The sequence below is a fragment of the Dermacentor andersoni genome, chromosome 4 (assembly GCF_023375885.2).
Source record: "Dermacentor andersoni chromosome 4, qqDerAnde1_hic_scaffold, whole genome shotgun sequence".
Taxonomy (NCBI): Eukaryota; Metazoa; Arthropoda; class Arachnida; order Ixodida; family Ixodidae; genus Dermacentor; species Dermacentor andersoni.
Window position 1 is genome coordinate 129,687,082 of NC_092817.1, and position 26,778 is coordinate 129,713,859.

The 26,778-nt window shown below is 47.0% G+C and overlaps 1 protein-coding gene across 1 annotated transcript; it reads right to left on the reverse strand.

Annotated features, from left to right (window-relative positions):
* Positions 1 to 1,792: 1,792 nt before the first annotated feature.
* LOC129380221 (uncharacterized) lies at positions 1,793 to 26,137 on the reverse strand. The gene is made up of 5 exons (XM_055074444.2): positions 26,014 to 26,137; positions 24,775 to 24,834; positions 5,980 to 6,048; positions 3,003 to 3,044; positions 1,793 to 2,074 (listed from the first exon to the last, which is right to left on the reverse strand). The coding sequence occupies exons 1-5, from the start codon at positions 26,015 to 26,017 to the stop codon at positions 1,824 to 1,826; spliced, it is 426 nt and encodes a 141-aa protein (XP_054930419.1). The 5' UTR covers positions 26,018 to 26,137; the 3' UTR covers positions 1,793 to 1,823.
* Positions 26,138 to 26,778: the final 641 nt, after the last annotated feature.

The following is a 26,778-nucleotide window of genomic DNA, read 5'->3' on the forward strand; positions in this document are numbered from 1 at the left end:
TGTGCAAGCATTTCGCTGCACGGCCCAGGAAAGACTCCCACCGCAACCATGTCACCGGATGACGGCGACAACACCATTCGAACTTGCTGCTTCCGCCGTTACCGTCCCGCTCTTAGCGCGGACACAAGCCGAAGATGGAAAGTGTAACGTTCCGCTTTTCACGGGGGCTTTTTCGCGAGTACTCCACTTCGCGCTTAGCTCCTGCATGACCCATTAGGTCATCATAGTCTGCTTGTGACGGCGTGTTGGTTTAACAGGACTATCTAGTGATATCTACGCTGGCAAAGCGCGTACCTATCGAAAAATTCCCGTGTTGGTAGAAATAGACAGCGACAAGAAGACTTCGTTGCAGTACATTGTGCCCAATACCAGTAGGCGGGGGAGTGAATGGCTGGAGCAGCTGTTCTAATCATAGAAGACTGCACACTGTAAAATTCTCCGCAGAGCCTGCCTGAAGTTTGAATAAGACATGCAGCGCTGACAGAAGTCGAAGCAGTTATCAAGACCAGGCCTTTCCGAAACAGAAGCAGCCGGCCCTTTGATGGAAACCTACCTATTGCATGGACGTCTGCACCCTAGTGTACCATACCATACAGTTGAAGCCATAGGTAACTCTAGCTGAGCAGATAACACTCGTCGAAACGCATAGCGAATGTCTCGAACCGGCAACCTCTAGAAGCGATGAGGAAAGAAATGTCTTCTTCAAATACAATCTCCTAATTTGGAGCCGCGAGACCGACAATGAAGTTAAAGGCAAGCGATGTCGTGGTCGTGCATTGTGGGGTCTTACTCTTAATATAAAAGGTCATGGCGGTTTTCAGAAGTCCACATGATCGCGTCCGCTCCTTCAAAGTGAAGCAACGTACTCTTTTTCTTATAGCCAGACATATTTAGAAACACTATCTGCTTGAACTGTGTGACAAAATGCGTGTCAGGGCCGGCAATTCTGCCTAAATCGAAAGATTGTGCCTGTCAAAGAAATTGCAGCAAAAGCGTGCGCGCGATCAGAAGCAAAAAAGACGAGAACTGTTAACCACCAGCAGGGCACTGGGAGGACAAGTTAGTTGAGTGAAAGCCCTTTGTTTGTCATATCTGCCGGCCTGCGGCTACTACTACGCGGTCAACTGGTATGACATCCGCAAAGTCTCATGAAAAGTTTTGTGGGCGTGAATAACTAAAGTTGTGTCTGAAGCGTTAAAATTTGTGTAGTTACGTTATCCGCGCATTGAATAGCAGCCCTGAAGTTTCAAAAGGCTAATAGATGCGAAGATTGCACAACATAGCTATGATTATTGTACTCATTTCACCAAAAGTTTCTTTTGGATCAGCAAGTTGAAAATACAGCCTTTCATACACACGGAATCCATCTGCTGCAGAGGGGCTGAAATTCTGTGGAAGGAAACGCGGCTTACATTACGTACGAAAGAAAAAAATCAGCAGATTTCAGCAATTCCTTCGGTATTTATTGTATTGTGGAAAGAGACGCCCCCCCCCCCCAAGAGATGAAAGCGATGGTTCTGATGAATTATAATATCTTCCTATTTCTGGAAGCAGAAAACTTTCTCTGCTGTAGTACTGTCACCGATGACAAAAACCGCACGTCGACAATGCGCAGTAAGCCAACGTGTGACAATCGAGACAGGCTAATGGCGTGCTAAATAATCCATATAGAATCGAAGCGATCTCGACAGGAATACATTCCTGCCTTTAGAAAACAGATGTGCCTCCACATCGGTGTTATATTGGCCGAAACATTCTGCGCGGAAGCACAGAACAGTCACACCACAAGGGCGCAGTTTCATAAAGAGGCCTTTATTGCAATATTAGGGGCAAGTGACGAATAGGTGTTGCGACTTGCACTTTCCGGTGGCCCACATTTGTAGACACTTCGCAATGTGGTTCATATAGCAGACCCTGGGTGGGCAAGAACAAATTAATTTTTTCACCGCTTGAGTGCAGCCCATTGCTCGTCCATATTGCTCCATTCTCACAGGAAGCCCGCAGCTGCAATCCCCGCACTTTATCTGCATGAGCGCAGCGTCTATGGAGCTTGGGTTACCCGAGATGCCTGTTCCTAAAGAAGACAGATATAATTTATTTTGCAGGCTGAATGAAGTATCCATTTCTCAAGTACGTGGCGGCGCTGTAAACAGGCCGGAAATTGTACGTCAGCTACTGAGGCCTGTTGAATACAACTGCGAATGAATTTTGGCGTACAGCTCAACATTTTTAGCAAGCGGTATGGTATTTGCCGGTATTATGCGAGAATATTTAGTTCAAAAAACGCAATATTTTACAGCAGAAGCTAATAACAGGATCTTCATGCGCATGGCTCCATCGCTAAGCCATAAATGTTTTTTGCAGTGCAACTGCTGGGCGCAACACCATGAGCATTATCCTTTTCCTCCTACTTATTTCTCTTCTTCATTGAATTCAAAAAGACATGCACGGCTACAAGCCCTTTGTAACTGACAGACTTTACTGAACCGACATATCAGTTTGGCAGTATACTCACACGAATATAACCATAAAATTTCCTCATCTCCGCGTCCTAAATGTATCCTTATTAAATATATGCGCATGGGTTTTAATAACAAGCACTGGGTGCTAACACCCCGGGTTGCAGCTGTTTACGTGTGGGGACTTTGTGAGATCAAAAATACATTTTCGGTCAGACATATAAAAGAATGCAACCAATGATCACAAAATATATCGTCTTGGAGATCAACCGTAGTGTGCTAGATTTTAAAGTATACATTCAACTTGAAATGATTTTACAACATTAGGGATGCAAAAAACGATCTCAAAAAAGAGTGGGACTGGTGCGTTTCCTAAATGTAAAAGAAGCAAATGTGCCAAAACCGTACTGAGGGCGAACGAACCGCAGCTACGAAGCACTGGAAGCTCTACAATAACCTGCCATGAAGAACCACGTCTTCACAATTTAAGTGTTATACTTGGGGGAATGCTGCCGTCAAAATGGGGTAGTAGGCTATACTCACCGTTATATCCAGTGTCTAGTTCTTCTTCATAGGGGCTGGGAGCTAAACATAGATAAAACATATATACTTCACAAGGGCTGCGTGTGAAAACGTGAACATTTGATGGCTTTAAGAAAGTCAGATAATCACTCGAAACGGAAAGGGAAGTGCATAGCTGAAACAGGTTATAATCCTATGATATTACTGGGTCCACCAGACTCACCTTGTTCAGAGAAAAATATATGTAGGCACATATAGTTAAAAGAGAATGTTAGTTACAGAAGCTTTCGAATTGAATACGCTGTGCCTATTTCTTACGTAACACAGAAAAGGCAAGGCCCTTTATTGCCGGAACATGTACACAGTACAAGGGATACTTGAAGAAAATTGTCCGTATCGCAGTTCGGAGAATATTTGGTACGACACTGTCCGCTTGCCAGCAGACTAAATCTGGTGCGTGATGATCCTACTCTCTTCAAATCAAAGGGCAAACGTTGAGACTAGTTTTGGACATAGGAACGTGCTGCTGAGCAACGCTAGTGCACGAAGAAACCACACGACACGTACCCCCCGGGGGGTCTTTAGCTATGAGTCCCGGCCATCTTGACTCACACACCCTTAAAATACACATCGAAGTAAATTTTATGCACGGCATTTCCAGAGAGATCTCCGTAGTTCACCTCAATTTGTTGTCTACCTGCGACTCTTTTTTTTTTTGCATGTGTCGTTGAAATGCGTCGGCCTGAGGCGTTTCCCATTTGAACTCGACATCACATTGGTTAGATGTGTCAGCAGCTCAGCGACGCTTGAAAAGTCCCTGACAAAGCGCCTGTAGTAGGCACATATACCAAGGACTCTAAGCACTGCCTTCTTGTCGATGGGCTTCGGGAACTTTGCGATGGCAGCTTTCTTCTGCGGGTCGAGGCGGACTCGCATCGCGCATACATGCAATCAGACTACACAATGTTCGGCGAATACACACAGCGGACAGAATCGTCGATAACATTCCAGAAACTTCCGACACACGCAGGCGCCTCCTGCGCTGAGCGATAACATTTATTAGACGGTGAAAAGCGCTCACCCGTAAAAGATAAAGTTCACGTGTCAATATAAATGACCGCTTTTGCAAATTACCTTTGGCAGTAAAAACGTCACCGTTTCGTGCGCTCTCAATTTAATGCAACCATTTTCTATCAGAAGTTATTGAGAAAACCAATTATTTCAAATATAGCAAGCGTGCCATAACCGCAGTCTCAGTAGCAGACGAGGCGCCGTTCGGGACAGATCTCTTACGGCAGCACCACTCCTGCTGTCATGACGCATAGAAGCAGCCAAATACGCCGGCTGTCACACCTACCCGTCTAACCACCGCATGCACGGCTATGCCTAGAATCCCACGTGCTACTAATCTAAGAGGCCCTAGCACACGGTCGCCGGCTCTTCCAGGAGACCTGCCAGGATGCCGTTGTTACCTCTGTCCTCGACTGCACCAGCGAGCACAGTTTTACATTAGAGTAATATAAAAATTTCCTGATACAGCTTCGCTAGCTTCTCAGATTGGCAGACATCTGCCAGTGGCGCGTTATAATCTGGTATAAATAGAGTTAAGTCATTATTCGCCATCAAAGTGTGGGGACTAAATGATAAACTCAGGGCTACACAGCGATGAAGCATATTTTTCGACGAGTATTCCCTTGAACAAAAAGCTGTTGCTTTCGAAATTACATTTATTTTTAAATTAGACCGAATTGGCAATCTTATGGTGGAAATGACTTTGAACAGTAAGCACGCCGTAACACTCAGCAGCTGTCTCCATTAAAAAAATACATTTCTAAGTTAAGATACAAGCAACCTTCGGCTTGTGTCTCCGTGCGGCATGCTTTCTACACACACCTTAAACATTAGAGGTGCCCTGGGAATGCCCAACGAGCAGAGTAGTTATCGCATGGTGCTGTAATAACAGCTGTAAGAATAAATGACGGTATGAGTAAATCAGATGCCTCATTATTGGTTTTATTCAAAAACTGAAGATTCTCAATGGAATCAATTGCGGGCATTCCAAAAAGTTTAGCTCCTTTTATGAAATGGAAGGCCGATAAGGATTTTAGAGGGAATAATTGAGTATGGAATCAAGAGGCAAAAAAAACTTTGCTGATTAAGACGCCTTGTTTCACATGCACAAGTAACTGAGGAAAAACCGAATTACCGCTTAGCTCTCGAACGCCAGGCAAGTAAAAATATCCATATCTTTCCAAATCAACCGAAGTATAGAACTCCAAGTGAGGCTTTATTGAAATCAAACTATGCTATTTCAACTAGGCTTACATGTTGAAAAAAAGAAAGCAAGAACAAGAAACAACGATAAGTAGGCAAGATTATGCGCCATTTAGTAATGAAACCTTTCTGCCTTGGTTCCGACCGACACGTTGAAGTTAACACTTCACCTAAAACGCAGTAAATACTCTACAGGATCGGTTTTATATGCTTGTGGATGCACTTTTTGCGGTAGTTGTTCTGCTAGACAGCATACATTCATGTAACTTAGTTTCCGCAGCTTGAATAATACTTAGAGCGCAGTCCGTTCATAAGAAAACAGTGGGCACATAGAGGTTCGAGCAAACTGTCATTCGCATCTATGGTTTCCACGTGCTGGCTCCAATAATTTTATTGCACCGTACATTACGTGGGATTATATATTCTAAAACAGTTCACATCTAATTGTCCAATCATTCGCTAACTGAAGCGCAGAAATGTATTATTCATATTTTATCTTAACGCACTTGTTGTATTTGAAAGATTTAGGTCTTTCTTGTTAACTTTCGGGAGCAGAGTAACATTATTCTTTTGAAAGGCAGAGGAATTAATCTTTGAACCGCAATTGGCGGCTGCTACCAATTCATCTGATGGTTGCCACTGGCCTTCCATTTCTTGCCAGCTTACTTGGCACAATAAATAAGAATAGGCAATAAACAAAGATACCTGATTAACTTTCACTTACCCATATCCAACAATAGATCAATTTTGTGTTCCATGTGCGGGTCAATCCTTTGTTGTTTTACCGCTCCACCTGGTGAAAAATAAACAATAAAATAGTACACATAGGCTAAATAAATAAATAAATAAATAAATGAATAAATAAATAAATAAATAAATATATATATATATATATATATTGATACACACGAGGTGTTTAACGCAGAACCAGATGAATCTGGTTGATAGGCGCGGTTGTTGAAGAGCGGTCTCGCGGCAGCTTGGCCAACGTCGTTCTCCTCTTTCTTCTCGTTGTCTCCGCGGCAGGCGTGGTTCATGACAGCTTGTGACATTTCCCCGCTGGCAGACGAAGCCCGCCGGGCGAGTCAGTCATCTCGTGGGTTGTAACGCCTCAGACGCGCGACGTGCGTCACTTCATTCAGCCTTGGCCGAGCGTCGTCCACTGCTCGTGAGACGCGCAATGCGGTAGTTTACTTCGCTGAGGCGCTCCAGAATAACGTAAGGGCCGACGTAGTGGGCGAGAAACTTCTGGCACAAGCCACGCTTCCGCAACGGCGTCCAGAGCCACACAAGGTCCCCAGGATCGAAGGAAACGTGGCGGTGACGCCCGTCATAGCGGATCTTGGACCGGTCCTGCGATGCTAGGGTGCGTAGCCTAGCGAGGCGTCGCGCTTCTTCTGCTCGACATAGGATCTCATCAATTGATTCGTTGTCATGAGCGAAGTAGGGAAATATGGTGTCGAGGGTGTAGCGCGGCGGACGAGCATACAGAAGGAAAAATAGTGAGTAACCAGTGGTCTCGTGTCTCGCGGTATTGAAGGCATAGGTAATGAAAGGCAAGATACTGTCCCAATTCTTGTGTGCTGAATCGACGTACATGGATAGCATGTTGGCAAGCGTTCTGTTTGTGCGCTCGACCAGACCATTAGTTTGTGGATGGTAGGGCGTAGAATGGCGGAAGCTACATGAACACAGACGAAGGGTTTCTTCAACCACGTCCGCGGTAAACTGTCGCCCACGATCGCTGATTACTATGCGAGGAGGTCCATGTCGGAGTATAACGTTAGCCAGCAAGAAGATAGAAACTTCTGTAGCTGTGGCCGATGGCAATGCGGCGGTCTCACAATAGCGGGTAAGGTGATCTACGCAAACGATAACCCAACGATTACCCTTGGAGGATCGCGGGAAAGGGCCCAGAAGATCTATACCAACTTGCTCAAAGGGGACGCTAGAAGGGGGAACTGGTTGAAGCAGGCCATGTGGCGCTTGTGGCGGACGCTTGTAGCGCTGGCATTGAGAGCAGCTGGCGACGTACCGTTCGATATCTTTCCGCATCTTAGGCCAGTAAAAACGTTCTTGAGCCCGGTAGAGTGTACGTGTGGAAGCAAGATGACCGGAAGTTGGGTCATCGTGCATGGCGTGTAATACTTGGTGGCGAAGGTTCTTGGGGACAACTAAAAGGTAGCGTGCACCGGTGGTCGAGTAGCTCTTCTTATACAGCGCGCCACCATCACGTAGGCGAAAGCGACTGCCTGCAGGTGACTCCTGTGCTGCCGCGAAGAGCGGTTGTAAGCTCTCGTCCTTGTGCTGCTCGGATATGACGGTACCCATATCCGGAAATTCCGGGGACACAAAAGCGATGTATTCATCAAAATTGTCCGCATCACATTCAGTTGTTTGAAGTGGCATCCGAGAGAGACAATCAGCGTCAGCATGTCGCCGGCCACTTTTGTAGCAAATAACGAAATCGTATTCCTGTAGACGGAGGGCCCAGCGCGCTAGTCGTCCTGAGGGATCCCGCAGATTCACAAGCCAGCATAGCGAATGATGATCTGTTATCACAGTGAAGGGGTGCCCATAGAGATACGAACGAAACCGTTGCACGGCGAAGATGACCGCCAGGCACTCTTGTTCGGTGACTGTGTAGTTGCGCTCGGAGCGGCTCAAGGACCGGCTAGCGTAAGAGATCACGTGCTCACTGTCGTCAACACGCTGAACTAGCACAGCACCGATGCCTACGCCGCTGGCATCGGTGTGAATTTCAGTTGGTGATGAAGGATCAAAGTGCCTAAGAATTGGTTGGGATGTCAACAGGAACTTGAGCTGGCGAAACGATGAGTCGCAATCTGCAGTCCACTCAAAGGGAACGCCTTTTTGGAGAAGGCGTGTAAGGGGATGAGCCATGTCAGCAAACCGGGGAATGAATCGGCGAAAATAGGAGCACAAGCCCAAGAAACTTCTTAACTGCTTGACAGAGTTGGGTACTCTAAATGCTTCTACGGCCGCAGTCTTTTGTGGATCTGGTCGGATGCCTTCTTTAGCGACGAGATGGCCTAGCACAAGAGTTTGTCGTTCCCCAAAATGGCATTTTTTTGAATTGAGCACAAGGCCCGCTTTCTCCAAGCAGTTCAAGACCAAATCCAAACGTTTGTTGTGCTCACTAAACGTTCGCCCGAAGATCACAACGTCGTCTAAGTAGCACATGCAAACTTCCCATTTTAAGCCGCGTAATATCGTGTCCATGAACCTTTCGAACGTTGCAGGTGCGTTACACAACCCGAAAGGCATCACGTTAAACTCGAATAGTCCGTCGGGTGTTACAAATGCTGTCTTTTCTCTGTCGTCCATGTGTATAGGAATTTGCCAGTAACCTGACCGTAAATCGAATGAGGAAAAGTAAGATGCCGCAAAGAGACAGTCGATGGCGTCGTCAATTCGTGGGAGCGGATATACATCTTTCTTAGTGACGGCGTTTAGGCGACGGTAATCAACACAGAACCGCCACGTACCGTCTTTCTTCTTCACCAATATCACGGGTGCTGCCCAAGGACTAGATGATTCTCGAATGACGCCTTTGCATAGCATTTCTTGGACCTGATCACTGATTATCTTGCGTTCTGACGGAGATACACGATAGGGTTTTTGTCGGATTGGCTCGGCGGCTCCTGTGTTGATGCGGTGACGAGTTCTGGACGCAGGAATTGATAGCGGGCCATCGTGCTGCGCAAAGTCGAATACCGAGGTATGTTTCGTAAGCAGGGCCATCAAAACTCGACGCTCGTGATCGCTGAGTGACTTGTCAATCATGGAAAGTATCTTCGAGCTCCCGGGGCTCGAGACACTGGTTGCTCCTCCATCGGGGAGCTCTGTAAGTACTGCCACCGATACGGGCGAGTCTTCCTGAAACGTGGCAATCTTTAGGCCTTGAGGTAGCACTGCCGCTTCAGTGGAACAGTTTAGCACCCACAGCCCCGCGCATCCATTGGTCACTGAGACTACGCAGTGCGGAACTAACACGTTTTTCTTGAGGCAGTTCCGATGTACAGGTTCCACTGCAGCGTCGAACGAGATAGGAGCCGGAGATGAACAGGCGACGGCAACACGCATCGCGGATAAGGCGGGCACAACTGTATCATCAGACACGCACAGCACACTCTCCGGGCAAGCTTCACCTTCAAAGAGCACAGGTGAAACACTGGTGTCGACACTGAGTTCTCCCGTCCGGCAGTCAACATTCGCACCATACAATTGCAAAAAGTCAATCCCCAGAATCACGTCATGCGAGGAGTGAGGAAGAGCAGTAAACTCTGCATTAAAAACTTTCCCACCCAATGACACATCCACGTTACACACACCAACCGGGTATAATGCTTCACCACTGACTCCACGGAAACTTGTGCACTGGTCCCAACGAAACATAACCTTGCGTCCCAGAAGGCCTTTAAACCCCACACTCATGACCGAGACAGTTGCTCCCGTGTCGACTAAAGCCATTGTAGAGACCCCATCAATCAGTACATGAACCTTATTCTTTAGCATGAAAATAGTTGGAGGCAGTTGAGTCGGCAGCACACATTTTCCAGCGACCTCACCTCCATCGGCCGCGCTGGCTAGTTTCCCGGCGGGGGCGACACGAAACGGCGCCGAGGCGATGGTGACGTGAATCGCGGCCGAGGGGATGGTGATCGGGAGGCTCGGAAGGCTGGTGGTGGCGTCAGAGTACGGCCGGAGGCAGGGGAGCGGTAGCGGTTCCGGGTTCTTTCTTCTCCAAGGTAGGTCTCCTGGGCGCTGCATCGGTCCTCTCGAAAGTGGCTTCCTGAAGTGGAGTCTCCTGGCCACTGAGTGCGCAGTGTACGACCGCTAGACCGCATAGTCGGCGCTGACGATCCGTAGTTCGATGCTCGGCGTCGGCTACAGTACCTAGCTATATGGCCAGGCATGCCGCAGCAGTAACACACTGGCGAAGGGCGAACTTCAGAATGCGGGTTGAAGTATTCTGCCGAAGACATCGGTTGAGGGTAACGAGGCTCTTCCCCTTGAAAGTCGTAGGTAGCGGCGAGTCTTCTTGGACGAAAGTTGCGTGGGCGTGGATCAAAACGTTGAGGGGGCGAATCATTGCGTGGTGGTTCGGTCGTAATGTAATGCGGTTCGTCTCTGGAGCCGCTAAGATCCGCGACGTTCACCGAGTCGTTCCAAGTAGCCGAAGGGGGTTCCCAAAGAGTGTCTCGGAAAACGGAGGAGTTGTAACGTGGCGCCGCATAACGTGCCTGTTCGTCATGTCGCTGTAGCTCCTCGCGGACTATCTGGCGGATGGCGGACGATAGGTCTGGGAGCGGAGGACTCGTGTCAACACTTGCTACAGTTGTTACATTGGCCAGCCGTCCAAACTTTGGTGTAATTCGGCGAGTCTTCAGCGCCTCGAACGTACGGCAGTGCCGTATCAGTTCTGATACAGTGTGCAAGTTCTCTTTACCAATGAGAAAGTTGTACACGTCTTCCGCTATTCCTTTTACCACGTGTCCCACTTTATCTTCCTCTGTCATGTGAGGGTTCACGGTTCGGCACAGCTTCAAAATTTCTTCGATATAGGTAGTGCAAGTCTCGCCGGGTACCTGAGCTCTCTGGGCTAATGTGAGTTCCGCACGTTTCCTCTTTGCGTCCGAGTCACCGAAACACTTTTTGATCTCCTCAACGAAGCGTGTCCATGTAGTTAGCATGTCCACGTGGTTGTCATACCATACCAGCGCCGTGCCGGCCAAGAAGAAAACAACGTTCCTAAGCTGACTGGCAGCATTCCAGTTATTGTATTGGCTTACCCTTTCGTAATGGGTCAGCCACTCATCCACATCTTCCTCTGCCTTCGCCGAGAACATGCGTGGCTCTCGGTAGTGCTGGATAGGGACTGGGCTTGCCGAGGCACTGCTGGTGAGGGTATTTTGCTCTGTAGCCATGATTGAGCGCGACGGCGAAAGTCCGGCGAGGCGACGGCTTCGGCGTAGCTCTAGTGCTGGTGGTTCCGTTGTAAGTCGTGGGAGTTACCCCGCACAGCTCCACCAAATGTTACACACGAGGTGTTTAACGCAGAACCAGAGGAATCTGGTTGATAGGCGCGGTTGTTGAAGAGCGGTCTCGCGGCAGCTTGGCCAACGTCGTTCTCCTCTTTCTTCTCGTTGTCTCCGTGGCAGGCGTGGTTCATGACAGCTTGTGACAATATATATACATATATATATATATATATATATATATATATATATATATATATATATATATAGCCTGTAGAATATCTAACAAAAGCACCTTTACAGCAAGTTTGCAGTCATTCATCTACGTACCGAATTGTGTAAGACAACCTTAACTGAACCCAATTTATTGATTGCAAATTTCACCGCTCATATCTGTAAATTCAGTGGTCGGTAGCTTAATGGGCTGCGTCATAGTCACCATGACAATTATGTTAGTGCAGTTTTATAGAATTTCAACATATTTTATACAGAAAGTATCATATAAGTCATATGATTCAATATTGTGGCATGCTATAAACTAATCACATACGGAAAATATTGCGAGGCTGTATATCTATCAGTGGTTGCATTCCAAGTGAAGAAACTCAGCCATTAGATAATGCTTCATTATTTCTCGGCTTCAACTCAACATGGACAGAAGCACCATAAAAGAAAACATATATATATATATAAGACAATTGATCTGAATTCTTTATTTACCTAAGGTATCACTCTGCTACGGTACACAAGTAATGTATTTTTATTCAACTAACCCAGGTAACGAATGTGACAGAATATTGCTGAGTTTTATGCCTAAATTACAAGCGTCGTCGTATGAGTGATGCGTTGCGCCATGCAGCGTGTAGCAGGTGACATGATGTGCTGCGGGTGCAAGGGTCAGGTTGTGAGGCCCAGCCGAGAATGTTGGCGCCTCACTGAGTCTGCTGTGTCCACACGCAGCCAGGTTTCGAGTTAACGTCGTCTGCTGAATTTCGGAGTGGCGGCCAAATTGTTCAAGGGAGGCGTAGTATCGACACTTTTTTTTTTCCACACACTTTCAAGCTTCCCGCTGCCGGCTCTCAGCTTAACCTATTCATGTGCGTATTGATCAAATTTAAATCTGCTTTTTTCCGAAGAAATAGAACCAGAAAATTACCGGCGTGTTACAGTCGAGTATCAAACCAAAACCTCCTTTGCGGCTTTGGGAACATCCGACGTCAGAGCCGTCAGATGAAACGTCATCACCATCACGAGATGGCGGCAGAGTTCTTTCACTTGGAAGTGGCTGAAGCTTCCGTTTGTGTTTGACTACGATCACTTTCGAAGGAAATATTACTTTGGCGAGATTTCGCGCGACTCGGCACCGGATGCGTCACCATATACAGCCCCAAGCGTTTCTGGCACTCTGCGAAGCTCACTGTCCGCGATAAGTTCCTGGAACACTCACAGCCGCATACTTCTACAAGTCACTAAAGTTCTTGTATTAGTGATAGTCGTATCTCTAAAAGCGGTCCCTCAAAAATACCGCCTTCTGTGCTTAGTATTTGAGGCCACTGAAGCGCAAATGGCGTCGATGAAAAAAAATCTTCCCATCGATGACAGGATAATTCAGCACTTGTTTTCTTTTTCTCTTCGGAAATGTGAGAACGTGCTATATTTCTCTTTTATAAAGCAAGCTCCTGTTATATTCAGCCTTATTTTTGTTTGCTTACTTAATCCGCGTGAGAATTAGGTGGCGGTTTATACGGCGGCGCATTAGAATCGTAGAAATACGGCATCTTTAGGTGCGTGACCCCACGCGTGTTTATTTGGTGCATAAACATTTATAGCCACATTTCTAAGAGTCTTACACGGTGTAATTTTCGGATACATCAATATAGCTAACAATGCTTCACCTATCGGGATAAACAGCGGGTTAAACAAGTTCAGGCTGAATGAGCGCGTCGACATGTCCTCTCTTAAACATTTATTTGCGAGTATTTGTTTTTATCTCTGAATCGGCGGTCATTTTGGCATTCATAATTCTTTCGGTAAATCGGAATGCGATTCAACGTATAGTTGACCTCGATGAAACACAATGTTTTCCTTCGCAACTTGGGAGATGAGATCCTAGCGGTGTTTCGTGCAGTGCATGAAAGTTAAACGTCAAACTGAACGCGCTAGAAACGTTCATGTTTGCAACATAACACTGCACACAGGGCACAAAATATCTAGAGGAACCTCCAACAAATTACAGACTACCTCGCAGCTGTCACAGTCTGTCTCCTTTCAGGTCCCCAACGTCAAGCGCCAGCGTCTGTACTCCACCATGGTACCCCGGCCAGCAACTTAGAATGTGGTAATAGAATTGGTGGGGGTACCGCCATAAGTGGGGCAATCTGCAACTCCACGTCCAACACATCGGCTCTCCGCCAGATATAATTGCCCTCTAAAAGCTAAGGGCCTGGTCAAATCTCCCCCATGATGTGCTGGACCCACGCACGGAATCCTCTTCCAGCGCAATATCACCACAATCCAGCATACTATCTATAGCTCATACGCAGAGCTAACCTTGAGTTGACGTCATTCCCCGAAAATAAAGCAGGCATAAATATTTTTCTCCTCAAACTCTATAGCTGACCCGAAGACAAACGACCTGTCATCCTGGAGCTCCCCTAAAAGGTAACTCGTCTAGCGGCCAAACCCCACTCTTCATAGTTTGCGACTTTAATGCCCACCACTAGGCGTGGCGTCAACGCAAGAATAACGCAAAATCACTCAATTATCGCTCACCGCCCAGAATCTCGGCCTCACCATACTAAGCAACCCATAAACCACCACCCGCATAGGTAACCATGTTGTCATAAATGAGTCCCCTGGCCTAACCCTTGGAAACATATATGAAACGCTCACTGGTCTAACTCCAGTCACAGTCTCGACAGTGATTACATTCTCCAGACAACTTTCCACATCACTCCTCCCAAATTTCTTCCTCTCCGTGCCGAAACCACAGATTGGGACAAGAAATTACGCCTACAGGACGAAACCGGACTCACACATAATAATGACATGGACCATTGGGTGCACACAATCAAAAAAGACATTTCAGCCACCGCGAAAGACATGGTAGCTCTTTATTCCAACCCCGCATGTCGGAAATGGCACCAGCTTTCTTACATGCTGGAACGGTCAGCGGTATAACCGACAGCTGCGTCGCCAGATCGCAAAAATGGCGCGCCGGATTGCGGTTTATACGTTCGGTCTGGCGCGACAGCAGTGGCGACAGACATGCGACAGCATGAACAGACAGCTAGGCTTTAAAAAGTCGTGGATTTTGTTCCGACATTTCTTTAATCCTACGCAATCAAAGACCTACCAAAGTGACGTTTTAGTGCGTCTTCTTCATCAATTACCAGATAGTCATACAGATCTGCTCGCGGATTTACGTCACCGCTATCTAAACATGACACACACCGACCTTATCCCCACCTGCGAAGGCTTTCCTAACATCACCTTTGTCGCGGACCTCTCCGATGCCGAAGTGCACCACTCACTAAATCAACTCCATACCACTTTGGCCCAGGGGCCACGGGGTCTCTAAAGAAGCCCTCTCAAACACTGAAATCACCTCCGTCTCGGTGTTAACCGACGGTAGGAACTCTTACTGGCGGGAAGGCGAACTATCCCATGCATGACGACAAGCTCGAGTCACATTTATTCCAAATTCAGGCAAACCGCTATGGAGCAAGAACCTTCGTCATATATCCCTCACCTTCTTTATAGACAAGTTGATGCAGCACCTTGTCTGCAACAGCCTCCGAAATCCCTTTAAAAATATGACCTGCCGCCCCCCCCCCAGCCATTTTGCACTCACCTGTCCACGCAACAAATCACGCTTCAACTCTCGCGACACGCTCTCGACGTCGCTGAGAAAACGTGCACGACTGTCATTATCGGCTTCAACGTAAGAAAGCCTTCAACAACGTCACGCATGGTGCCATCCTCACTAACCCCTCCCTTATCAAACCCGGCGAGCACTCGTTCAACTAAATAAGCTCGTTCATATCTGGTCAGATTACCGAGATAACTCTAGGCATCCTATGGTCAGGTCCAATAGCCCTGTGTAGGCGCGGCATACCGCGAAACTCAGTTATCTTTCCTGTTTGACGCTTCCTTTCTTACACTTCCCCCTAAACTAGCCGGCATTCCGGGACTACAGCACTCCTTCTATTCTGACATCACTCTGTGCGTAACCGCGGGCCATGACGGCCAAGTAGAGCAGACCGTGTAAAAGGCGATCGGCGCGATCGAGCTTCACATAACGGCGCAGGACTCGAGTGCTCCGACAATAAGTCCAAACTCTCTGGTCATCACGGGCTCATCACCAAGCCTCTGGGGACTCCTCCCCTGCAAATAAGTGCAGGCCGCCTCCCTCTAAGGTAGCTCACCACAATCTGCGTTCTCGGGAAGCTCCTTAGAGCAACCGTGGGAATGCTGAGATTCTCGCTAAGCTCACCCCAACGATTACTAAAATCACCCGCCACTTCCGGCCAATTGCATAAAACCATCAGAATATGAAGGAAGCTGACCTCTGCCGACTGGTACACGCATTCATACTGAGCCGCTTTGTTTACGCCCTACCTTATGCCTACTTTACCGCGGCTCATCCGCCATGCAGACGTTACAGTATTCGTTACAGTGGCGTACAGTAGACCAGTAGGCGCTACATCTCCCACCGACAAACTCCACAGTGCGACTATTCGCTTTAGGAACCTGAAACTCTCCCCAAACTGTGCGAGGCCCACCTCAACTCCTGTATCACCTCGCGCGCACTCGATCAGGCACAGCTTTCCTCCTCCGCCTCATCATAGGCTTCGAGTTGTAAGACCCGCAACCTGCTCAACTGCCACCACACGTTGACAACGCATTAGAAATAAAAACTCTCCAGAGAATATGCACCCGATCCATCGTAAGGGTCACCATAAGTCCCGAGCACGTGTTCTCCACGTCAAATACAACCAGTACTGCAACTCCTTCTGCATCAATGCAGCAGAATATGCTACCCACGATCCATCCACGCAGGCAGCACTAATTGGGATAGGCACCTCGCTTGTGGCTACAACCATATGCTCAACTTCGCCGAAACAGCAAAGGAAGCTGCGATCGCTCGAGCGATAGCTAGCAACGACACCAATGCAGTGTTCAGTCACACGAAAGCCGCCATACGCAACATTTCGAATGACCACATATCCCTACCACCCTCTGCAGCCTTCGTTACACTCCATATCCCGTCCGAGAGATCGAACTCAACTGGGTCCCAGCCCACTCCACCAACACGGGGAACGAGGCAGGCCACACTATCGCCTGAAAATTAGTCGACCGGGCCGTAGACATCTCCTATCTGAGGTCTGCGAAAGACAGAGTGGTGTCATTTCACGACATAAACCACCTCTGTCACCTCAACAGATAACTCTACCTACCCCTTCACAAGACCTTAACCAAGGACTAGGAAATCATCTGCCACTGGTTACAGACCCACTTCTTCCAGAACATGATACTTACAAATATAGCGGTCACTTTTCTCCCGCCTACACTCGCGGCGATAAAGCCACATTAGATCACATAGGCTGGAATTGTCCGGTAGACCCACCTCCTCCGGAACTGAGTCAGCTCTTTACTTGAAAGCCAGCAGGTCATGCTGCTGAACTAGGACACGGTAGCACAACCCCAGGCCACCGAGCGCACGACAGAGGTCTCCGAGAGCCAGGAACTTCCGGCCACCTACTGCGACAAACAATCCTCCATCTCCCAATCTTCTGCCGATGTATAAAGTCTGCGTCATTATCAAGCAGCAACAGCGTCCGAAAACGATCGCTGTCATGAGAGACGAATGCGACAAGCTCGCCTTAGCATCACTACCCCCTTGTAGTGATACTGTTCGTACAACTCGTACAACCAGTACCCCCGGTACCGAAACCAGTGGTAGCGCCCGTATCAAAGCTATCTTCGTGATCGGCCACATTTTTAGGCAGCGTTATTTCCGGTATCGGCCAATGAAAGAGGCTAGAGACACCCAATATGGAAAAGTGGGGGAAACTCGCCAAGAAGAGTATTTTGCCCAAAACCAATAAGGTGAGGACAGGCAGAGAGGTGAACCACTTCGATGTTTCTGTTTGGAAGCTGTGTGCATGCGATGGGAAGCGGGCTCAGAAAGCCAGGAAAAGAGCGAAATTAAAAGAACATAAAAGGAACTGGTTGTAGTGAACGAATGCACAATTTGTGCTTGGAGCGGCGGTACGTTTTTCGTGTTACGCGTGCAAAATTCTAGCTTCGGGCGCTCCCGTCGGGCGTCTTCTCTTACAACATCTTGAGAGAGCGTATTAGATCTAATTATGGGAATGCGAGCTTGCGCTACTGATGGAGAAGGTGGCGAATGGCATGCGAGAATTCCTAAGTTCGCCCAGTATGCGACGCCTGCAGTGGAAAAGAAATACCACACCGTCAATGGCTTTAACAGCTCTCGTTGAGGGAATAAGTGGATGGTGCCAAAAAGAACGTCAGTCGTGAGAGCTCCTAGTCCACTGGTAGCAGAGGTCAGATTCACTTGCCGATTGTACTGCTGCAAGCGCTGGTGCAGGGCCTTCTTCATAGTGAAGGCTTCAGTGAGAAACTCTGCAACTGTTTTGGACGAGCTACTTTGCTTCTCGCCGAGCTACTCTGAAAAAGCTGCTCTTGCACGCCTCGCATAAAGTGACGCAGCTTCTTGTCTCCAGACATGGTAGGGTCGGCTCGCCTGGAGAGACGCATATGTCTTCCACGTACATAGCCACAATCTCGTTTGGTTTCTGAATTCAAGATTGGAGGGCCTATTCTGCAGGTTCCCGGCGATCGAAGCTGAGGTAGGTGTCCAAGAGGCCGCGACAGAACTCACGCCATGATGTCAGAACACCTTCGCGGTTCTGGAACCACGTGCGAGCACTGTTCCAAAGGCTGAAGTAGACGTTTTGGAGCTTCGATTCGTCGTTCGATCCATTGAAGTCCGCTACGCGCTCGAAGTCCACCAGCCAGTCTTCCTCGTCTTTAAGAAGGTCGTCATGGGACGGAATTGGCACGCGCAGTTTGTTTTTGCAGCGTGTAATGCGGATGCACCGGAGCGGCCGTCGCAGGGTTAGTTGCAGTAGTATGGGATGTAGCATCCATACCTCCCTTTATTCTTGTTGACCTTGCAGGTAAAGGCTCAAACTCAGGGGCCAATCCCAGATTATCCGGCTGGCGCGGCGTACTGGTGTGATCTCCGGTATCGGTCTACCGTTCCTGGTGCTAGGAGGGGTCTGTTGCATGGGTCCAGATTACCCCGCACCTCCACGAGAAAAATGTTACGTTTAACTGATAGACGACTTCTAAACGAGACCGTTATTGTAGGGGTCGTCGAAGGGGCATCGCAGCACCGACCAAAGACCAAGGCGCGAGCTCACGAGCCAGCCAGTCCTTGTCTTCTTCTGGGAACAAGTGGCCGAAGTGCGCGGCGCAAGCGCGTGGCAATATGACAGAGTACAAGCAAACACCGCTGGTTGTCGTGCAAGCTTGCACAGCGAAAGTGTAAACAATGTTTGCATTACTTATTAGTAGCACCAGCATCGAGTGACACTCTTGTTTCTCGCGCAGCACTTTCCACTGACCTCCTTAGACTACCGGGGGAGGAAACTGGTAGTACTTATTTGCAGCTATGGTCGAATGCCGTTGTGCATAACGTTGGCGACAGTCCTGAAGTCTCAAATATAGTCTCTCCTTCTTATGCCCATTATTCATCATGGCGTCATTTACATCGCTACGGGCTTCTTTGTCGCACTCGGTGCTAACAAACTGCCGAATTTTCGGAAGCGCAGGGCGGACGTTATGCCTCAACGCGGCCGAGTTTCATCTATTCAAACTTTTGTTCGCGGATATTCGCTTCGGCGCGGCTACATGCGTGTTAAGTCACGCAATCTGAACAGCGGTTGCTGTTCGTCGAACTGACGAAGATCCTCCGCCGCCGACGAAGACGACGAAGAGACCATCTCGACGACATAATAACGACACGCCGCCGTGCCGACGAAGTCAGGAAGCCAAGACTACACCGACGAAAGACGACCTGACGACGCGAAGTTCCAGCTTCAGTTCAACACGACGCAGCCGTGATCCGACGCCAAGACCTAATTGCAATGCCAGACAAAGAACCACCGACCTCGACGGGCTTCTCGACGGCCACGCAGTCACCGCTTTAGTGGACACAGGAGCCGATTACTCCGTCATTAGTGGACCCATCGCCGCGCAGTTAAAGAAAGTTAAAACTGCATGGGAAGGCCCTCAAATTCGGACCGCTGGAGGACACCTCATCACGCTGACTGGAATCTGCACGGCAAGAATAACCATTCATGACCGGACTTACCCTGCCACCTTCGTTATCCTCCAACAGTGTTCACGAGACGTCATTCTCGGTATGGACTTCCTCGACCAACACGGCGCAATCATCGACCTGCAGTCGAAGCCAATAACGCTGTCGGAAGATAAAGCGATGCAGCCGGAGAGCCCTCGTAGTCACCACGCCTTGAGTGTGCTCGAAGATCAAATGAGCATCCCACCTCGCTGCAGCATCGTTATTTCGGTCGGCACCGAAACACCCGCTGACGTAGAAGGCATCATCGAAGGCGACCAACGCCTACTGCTAGACCGTGAAATTTGCGTCGCAAAAGGGATAGCTCGACTGCATGGAGGGAAAACTGAAGTGTTGCTGACAAACTTCAGCCAGGAGTTCAAGCACATCAATAAGGGCACGACGATCGCGTACATCGAGGAAATTCTGGAAACCATTAATGCGTTTGTCCTCTCGGATTCCGCCGCATCTACCCCGACGACGATGGTTCCCGAACCAGACTACGACATTAATCCAAGTCTCCCCGTGATTAAGCAACAGCAGCTCAGAGGTCTGCTCCGACAATACAAAGGCTGCTTTTCGACGTCATCGAGGATTCGACAAACACCAGTCGCCAAGCATCGCTTAATCACCGAGAAGTGCGCTCGACCACTTCGCCAGAGCCCTTACCTAGTTTTGCCGCCAGAACGTGCAGCTTTAAGAGAACAAGTCGACGAAATGCTGCGCAACGACATCATCCAGCCGTCGAAAAGCCCGTGGGCATCCCCTGTTGTCCTGGTAAAGAAAGACAGTGGACGGAACCATCGATAACATTCCAGAAACTTCTTTTACATGCAGGCGCGTCCTGCGCTGCGCGATAACATTTGTTAGGCGGCCAAACGTGGCCGCCCGATAAAGATAAGTGCACGTGTCATTATTGCTGTTTAGTTTGCGCTCCTGGAAGCAACGAAGGGGGAATGTTTTGCCATGATGTGGTAGGCAGCAGAGCGCCGAATGGGACCACAGACAGCTTCTGATCACATAGTCGATACCACTGGCGAAACCTGAGGAAACTTTAATGTGGTATAGCGGACAGAGGCACTTGTGGTACGCCTCGAGTGACGTGATGCGTCATATATTGATGAACAGACAAATATTTTTTTCCTCCGCTGATACTGAGCGCACGTCCTCCAGCCCAGAAGTAATAATCCAGTCCTCCGCAACGACGATATGACGACGGCTTCGACGCATTGACGGCGATATCATGCCGACAATGGGAAGACGATGATCGCGTGACGACAATGACATGAATACCAAGATATAATTACGCTCAACCCGTACAGATTAGCAGAAAAATGCGCTCTGCCGGCGGCAGAACGCGCGCCGCGACATGTTTCGTGCCGCGGATGCGATCTGTGCTGGATCAATTTTTCGCGGCTTTCTGTGGCGGCAAGCGAGCCGCGCACACCAAAGACCAATGAGAGCAGCCCTTTCAGTGACGTGCGCGGGGGAAGCTGGTGTTATGCAGACCCGCCCAACCGCTCAAATCGTACTCGCATGTGGTTCAGACGCAACGTTCTCTTCGTACAATCGTCTATCCACGTCAGCTCTCGCTCGCTTGTTGTTTTGGTTAGCTTGGTTTGGCCTTGTTCACGCTCGTTCTGATTGTGATGGCTGCGATTGTTTTTTACAATGATGAGGCTCTGGCGGCCCGACTATCGCCTCCAAAGCAAGCGAAGACGACGATGGGCTCACGTGCAGGCAGCGCGAGGATAGACCAGGCTAGCGCGATCAACCTGAGCAACCGTGGTGTCGGCCGGCGAAGATCCAGCTCCACCGTTGCTGGCCGGCCTAAATAAACCGTGGCCATGGCGGCTACCTCCTTATGCCGCCTCTACAAATTGGCGACACGGACGTGATCCAATTTGTGCGTTAAGACTGGCATGGCTGGATTGGTCGACCGACTGCGGGACTACACGATAAGTTCAGATACGCTGTACCTGCGAGCCAACATTCTTGACCTGCTCTTTAATTTCTCGTCCACGCTTTGTGGAATAGATATTTGTACACTTTCGCCGCTCACTTATTATCATGCAGGTTCCTGAGTGTTTATTCAAAATTATTTTGCTCTTCGCTTCTCTGATTGAAATGAGGGCCAAGCCTTTTACCCCTACTCGCCTCATTTATGGCTTTACCGTGGGCTTACAAAGCCAATCCTCCTACCGATCTTTGATTGATTTCCAACTACGACATGATGTCGGATTTAAAGCATAGAATGGCATTTCCAAGCAATTGCACTGGCACCATTACTCTTTTCTAGATTTTTCGTACAACCTCACAGTTATTGTCGCCCCAAAGTTCTCTGGAGTTCATAATTACTTTAGTCCGCTTCCCCATCATTATTTCATTATCTTGCGGGATGTTTAAGTACTCCTTTCCTTGTTTATATATACCTATGTTTATAGCTATGTATGTTTATCTATGTTTATGTTTTGTTTATGTTTATGTTTACGCCTATGTTATACCTATGTTTATGTATGCCTATGTATGACTTACTGTTGAATTGATGCTAGTTCATTGCTCTTGTCAGCATCAAATACCACGTTTCGATTTTTATGTGCATAATTTAAGGCATATATTTATCACTGCATCGCCGCTCATATTCTCAAGTTTCTCGATATGCTTTGCCTGATCTGCTACTAGCACTATGCCCTTCGCATATATCAGCACAAGGACCTTCTTTGGAACCCTTTGCCCATAACGAATGCAAGATAAATGAAATCGCTTCTAATAGAATTACTAAACTTATTATGATCTCTACTATCACTACATTTCCCTAGGTAAGCTACTCCACGCCATGTCCTTCTTTTCATTTTCAATATCGAGAACTTCGTACGCCAGCGCCACCAGCTCAACCCGAAGAAGGCTCCGCCGACAGCTCGCACGTTACAATTTATACTAAACGCTATGATCCATGTGCCTATACGGTACTTTGTAATTGTTCTGGCACAGCAACTACGTATGAACTTGCACTTCAGCTACTGACGTCTAAGTCCTCGTTTGGAATAAAAACGCAGGTACGAAATCACGTCACCTGATCAAAACTTTAGGATTGTTAGTTTTGTTAAGCATATCGTTATCACTGATAGCAATATTGGTAAAAAAACTGCGCAGATCTGCGTGAAATTAAGGTACTAAGACGCGCAATACGTTTGGAAGTGAAAGGAACCAGAATAAAATATTACTAGGGTTCTCATGCATTTCTTTAAATAGGGTTCTCATGCATTCTTGCAAAACTGTGTATTTTTTATTGTTAAAAACACGCGGCAGCTCCGCGCTGCTCATGTCTTGTGGTCATAGGGGGCAGGGTGTTTTTTCTAGCTGCACTTGCAGCTTTTCTTTCCTGTCTCCCCTAATCTGTTGAAAATAAAGATATATTCAATATCCCTTTCAATGCTTTTGGGGCAAGGGCCTGCACAGCAGCAGCGATTCTTTCCTCGTAGAGTTGGGAGAACATGAACTTTTCGACGACGAATCTAACACGAATCGTAAGTATGCAATAATGAATATTGAGTGGCGTAACAAAAATGAAGAGACAGTTTCTAACACAAGGTAACTAATTGTATTTTAAGAAACTGGAGGATTAGCAAGTCAACATTTTTCAGAGCCTAGTTAGAAACAAACTTTTCCGTAATGAATGGCCGCTCCGTGGCAAGATTTCCATACACGCTAAATATATGATTGCCGGCAATCAAATAGCCGTGCAGAAAAAAAGAACTGAATTGTTCAAGGACATGCGTGGGTTTCACGCATGTAACAGGGTCCGTTTCAAGGAAAACATTGCTGGTTATAGCGCAAGACACATACCCGCTACGAGACCAGACTGCCAAATCACTTACATGACAGACTACAAGCAAACACTCCTGGTCGTTATGCAAGCTTGCAAAGCGAAAGTGTAAACAACGTTTGCATTACTTATTAGCAGCTCGAGCATCGAGTGACACTCTTGTTTCTTGCGCCGCTCTTCCCGGTGATCTCCTAAGACGACCGTGGGACGAAACAAAAGATAAATAAGAAAAAAATAGAAAAAATAGTACAGTGTAAAATTTATCTGTTTGCTACAGATATAATATCAGAGCACAATATAGTTGCGATTTGAGCTACTGAAGTGTCTGCGAAAATTAGAAATAATTACATATCAGTGAGAGTAGCGGGGACGAAATTCAGCATATTTCAGAAAAAATTTGAAAATAGGGTTTTCATTGTACAAGAATGGGTTTCATTGAAAAATGTGCTTCATTGTAGACATAATATTAGAGCATAAGCTTAGTTACAAGTTGAGTTTCTGAAGTGCCAGGAATAATTAGAATTAATTAGAAATCACTGAGACGACCAATGAACGAAACTAAAAATAGCCGAGAAAAAATTGAAAAAGAGAGCACAGTACAAAATTCATGAGTTTCACTAAGATATAATATGAGAGCATACGTTTACTTAAAACTTGAGTTACTGAAGCGTCTGGAATAATTATAATTATTTAGAAATCACTGAATACCGCACACCAAAGCTCGGAATCCTAGATTTTGGAGATGCGCCACGTGGTCACGACTTTGGCGAAATTCCTGGAAACGCCGAAATAAAAAGCGAAAGTAATAACGTCACCAATAACGTCACCAATAACGTCACACACAAGCAGGTGCCATGATATTTACCGGGCTAACAATGGAAAAGAGTTCCATCCGAGCTCGATTCATGCGTTGCGTTCGCCTAAAGGTAACCTAAAGAACACCAACGGCAAGGTGCGAGTGCCACTAAGAGACACTTAACTCAAAGATTTGGGTCGCTTATCATTTTGTTGCTTCTGCATTGCATCGAAAACTTATGTCGTTGTTACACTACCGATAACTTTCGTTACTTTGTTTAGCAGACAGAGAGCAGTAACCAGACCTTACCAGTCGATTGTTCCAAAATATTTGGTTACTATCAAATATTTTCAATTTTCAAGCACTTTATTTTCGAATGCGATGGTTCAGTTCACAATATTCGATTTCCATTCCAAACTTTAAATATTTCACCAGTCCTATACTTCCTTGCTGTTCTTAAATGCAAATGCTTCGATCTTTTAAAGAGACAGCCGTATACTCACCAACATCGCGCACCGACTTCGGAAGTTTCGGAAGTCTCCGTAACGCTGTTGTTCCCGCCACTAGAATAAATGAAAAGTGAATAAATGAGGAAGCTTTATTACGTGTCATTGCTTTCAATTTAACATGTTTATTCAGCTGAAAGCATCGTACAGTGAATCGAGGCAACTTATTCCAGCTATTAGAGACTTAGAGAATGGAAACGTAATTCAAATACAGCTCAGGAAGGCCTACGAAAACATTGACGCGGCCATTAATTTTGTATAGCCTGGAAAGCATATCCGCGATCAGCTCTGGTAAACTTCACGTACATAGCACCGACGGGAAAGTGTTTTATTATAGAGTCAGGCAACCTTAAGCACCATAAAAAATAGTATGGCAATTATTTACGATATTATTGCAAACAGTGTGCTTGCACACCTTGCTGTAACAGAAGAACACTAAGCGCTAAGTCGAAAATCCAGAGCCTGTTTACATAAGTACAGTTGGCACTTAGTGCGTTAGTGCAACATTTCTCGCTTTCCTGAACAATAAAATATTGGTACGTAATAAATAATGGCGGTATTTGTTGTATGCATGCTGGATTTGTACGTTTTATTTTGTGCGCTGTGTTGTTTCCAAACATAGAATAAATGCGCTGTTTGGTTTTTTGAAAAGTTCAATTGATTGTAAGTGCGCGGTCTGTACTCTCCTTATTTTATTGGCACCAATTTTTTCCTCTGTTTTAAGGATCAAGATTGGCTGTGTGTACTGGTGTGTGCCTTAAAAGAAATTCCTATTTCGGCTTTGGCCTATTTTCGTGTTTCTTCGTTATTCTATCAACTTGAGAGAGCAGAAATGTTTTGAGAAGGACTAGCTTCTATTGTGACATCGATTTGATGCCATCACATCTCGAAACTAATGCAACGCAGGTAGCTGAGAGGAAAATGTGACGCTTTAGTGCTGCCTGATTTATTTTGTCCATTTCCAGGCTGCGTATACATTTATTACAATTTTAATTAGTTATCGTTTAATAAACGCTGCGGAATTTCACCAAAAATATATTTTTCTGAGACAGTTGCATAAACTAATGATAGATAGTAGTTGTTGATACCGCAGCATTTTTTATCCTACCGGAGCATGCCGTGCTTTCTATGTAGTTTACATATTAAAATGGCTTCTAACAGAACATACCTACGTTTCACGCTTTCAATGTGTAATGAACATGCGAGACAGGGAATAGCTGAGAAAAGTGTACTCACACATATTTGTAAGAAATCCGGCGTCTACAGCAACGTGTGTGAGAGTGACGAGCACGACAGTGACTGTGCAGCTCGTTTTGATGGTTTAACTGAAATGGCATCCGAAATAGCCTCCCCTCCTTCTCTGCACTTTCCTTGAAGGTGCAGGCACAGAAGCAGCAGTCTGCGAAGAGAGCTTGTAAGCAGTGGGAAACACGATATCTGAAAGGTTTTTGCAACGTCGAGCTCCAGATTTACATTTAACTAAGGCCTACATGCTCGATAGACGGGTTCTTTATAATAGCTTGCAACTTGTCAGAATGTAGCAAAAGAATAGGGCGATACCTCATGCGAAATAAAGTCTCGAGAATTGTGTGCAATTCTTGCGCCCCGATATTGAGGTTATGTGCGTCTTTACTGCACGGACTACCGGTCTAATTTTTTTTCAGTATGCCTTGGCAAGGAATAGAAGAACAAGTAGAAATTTTGTAGCCGCTTAAGCAGTAGCGCTAACTTCCTTAGAATACACACATTTATTCAGCAAACGGTGGCCACATGGACAGTAGAAGCACTGTGACAATGTGTATCACATTTTCTGATCTTGTGGAAAATTACCTGAAGACTGCAAGGAACAAACCTGTGGGCCAGTCTTTCTGTTACGTTGTCACCACTGCTTATTTCGTCGCGTCAAAGTTGGTTTATAGTGATTTCCTTCGGCTGCCGCTGTTTGAAACCTTGCGCACAAGAAAAAGCCCTTACTTTCATTTTCATTTTCAACACAAATAC

Coding starts and splice junctions, on each gene's coding strand:
- LOC129380221 (XM_055074444.2), bottom strand. Junction 3,045..5,979: donor TGATCTATTGTTGGATATGG/GTAAGTGAAAGT, acceptor ATCTATGTTTAG/CTCCCAGCCCCTATGAAGAA. Junction 2,075..3,002: donor ACTAGACACTGGATATAACG/GTGAGTATAGCC, acceptor TGTCTTCTTTAG/GAACAGGCATCTCGGGTAAC.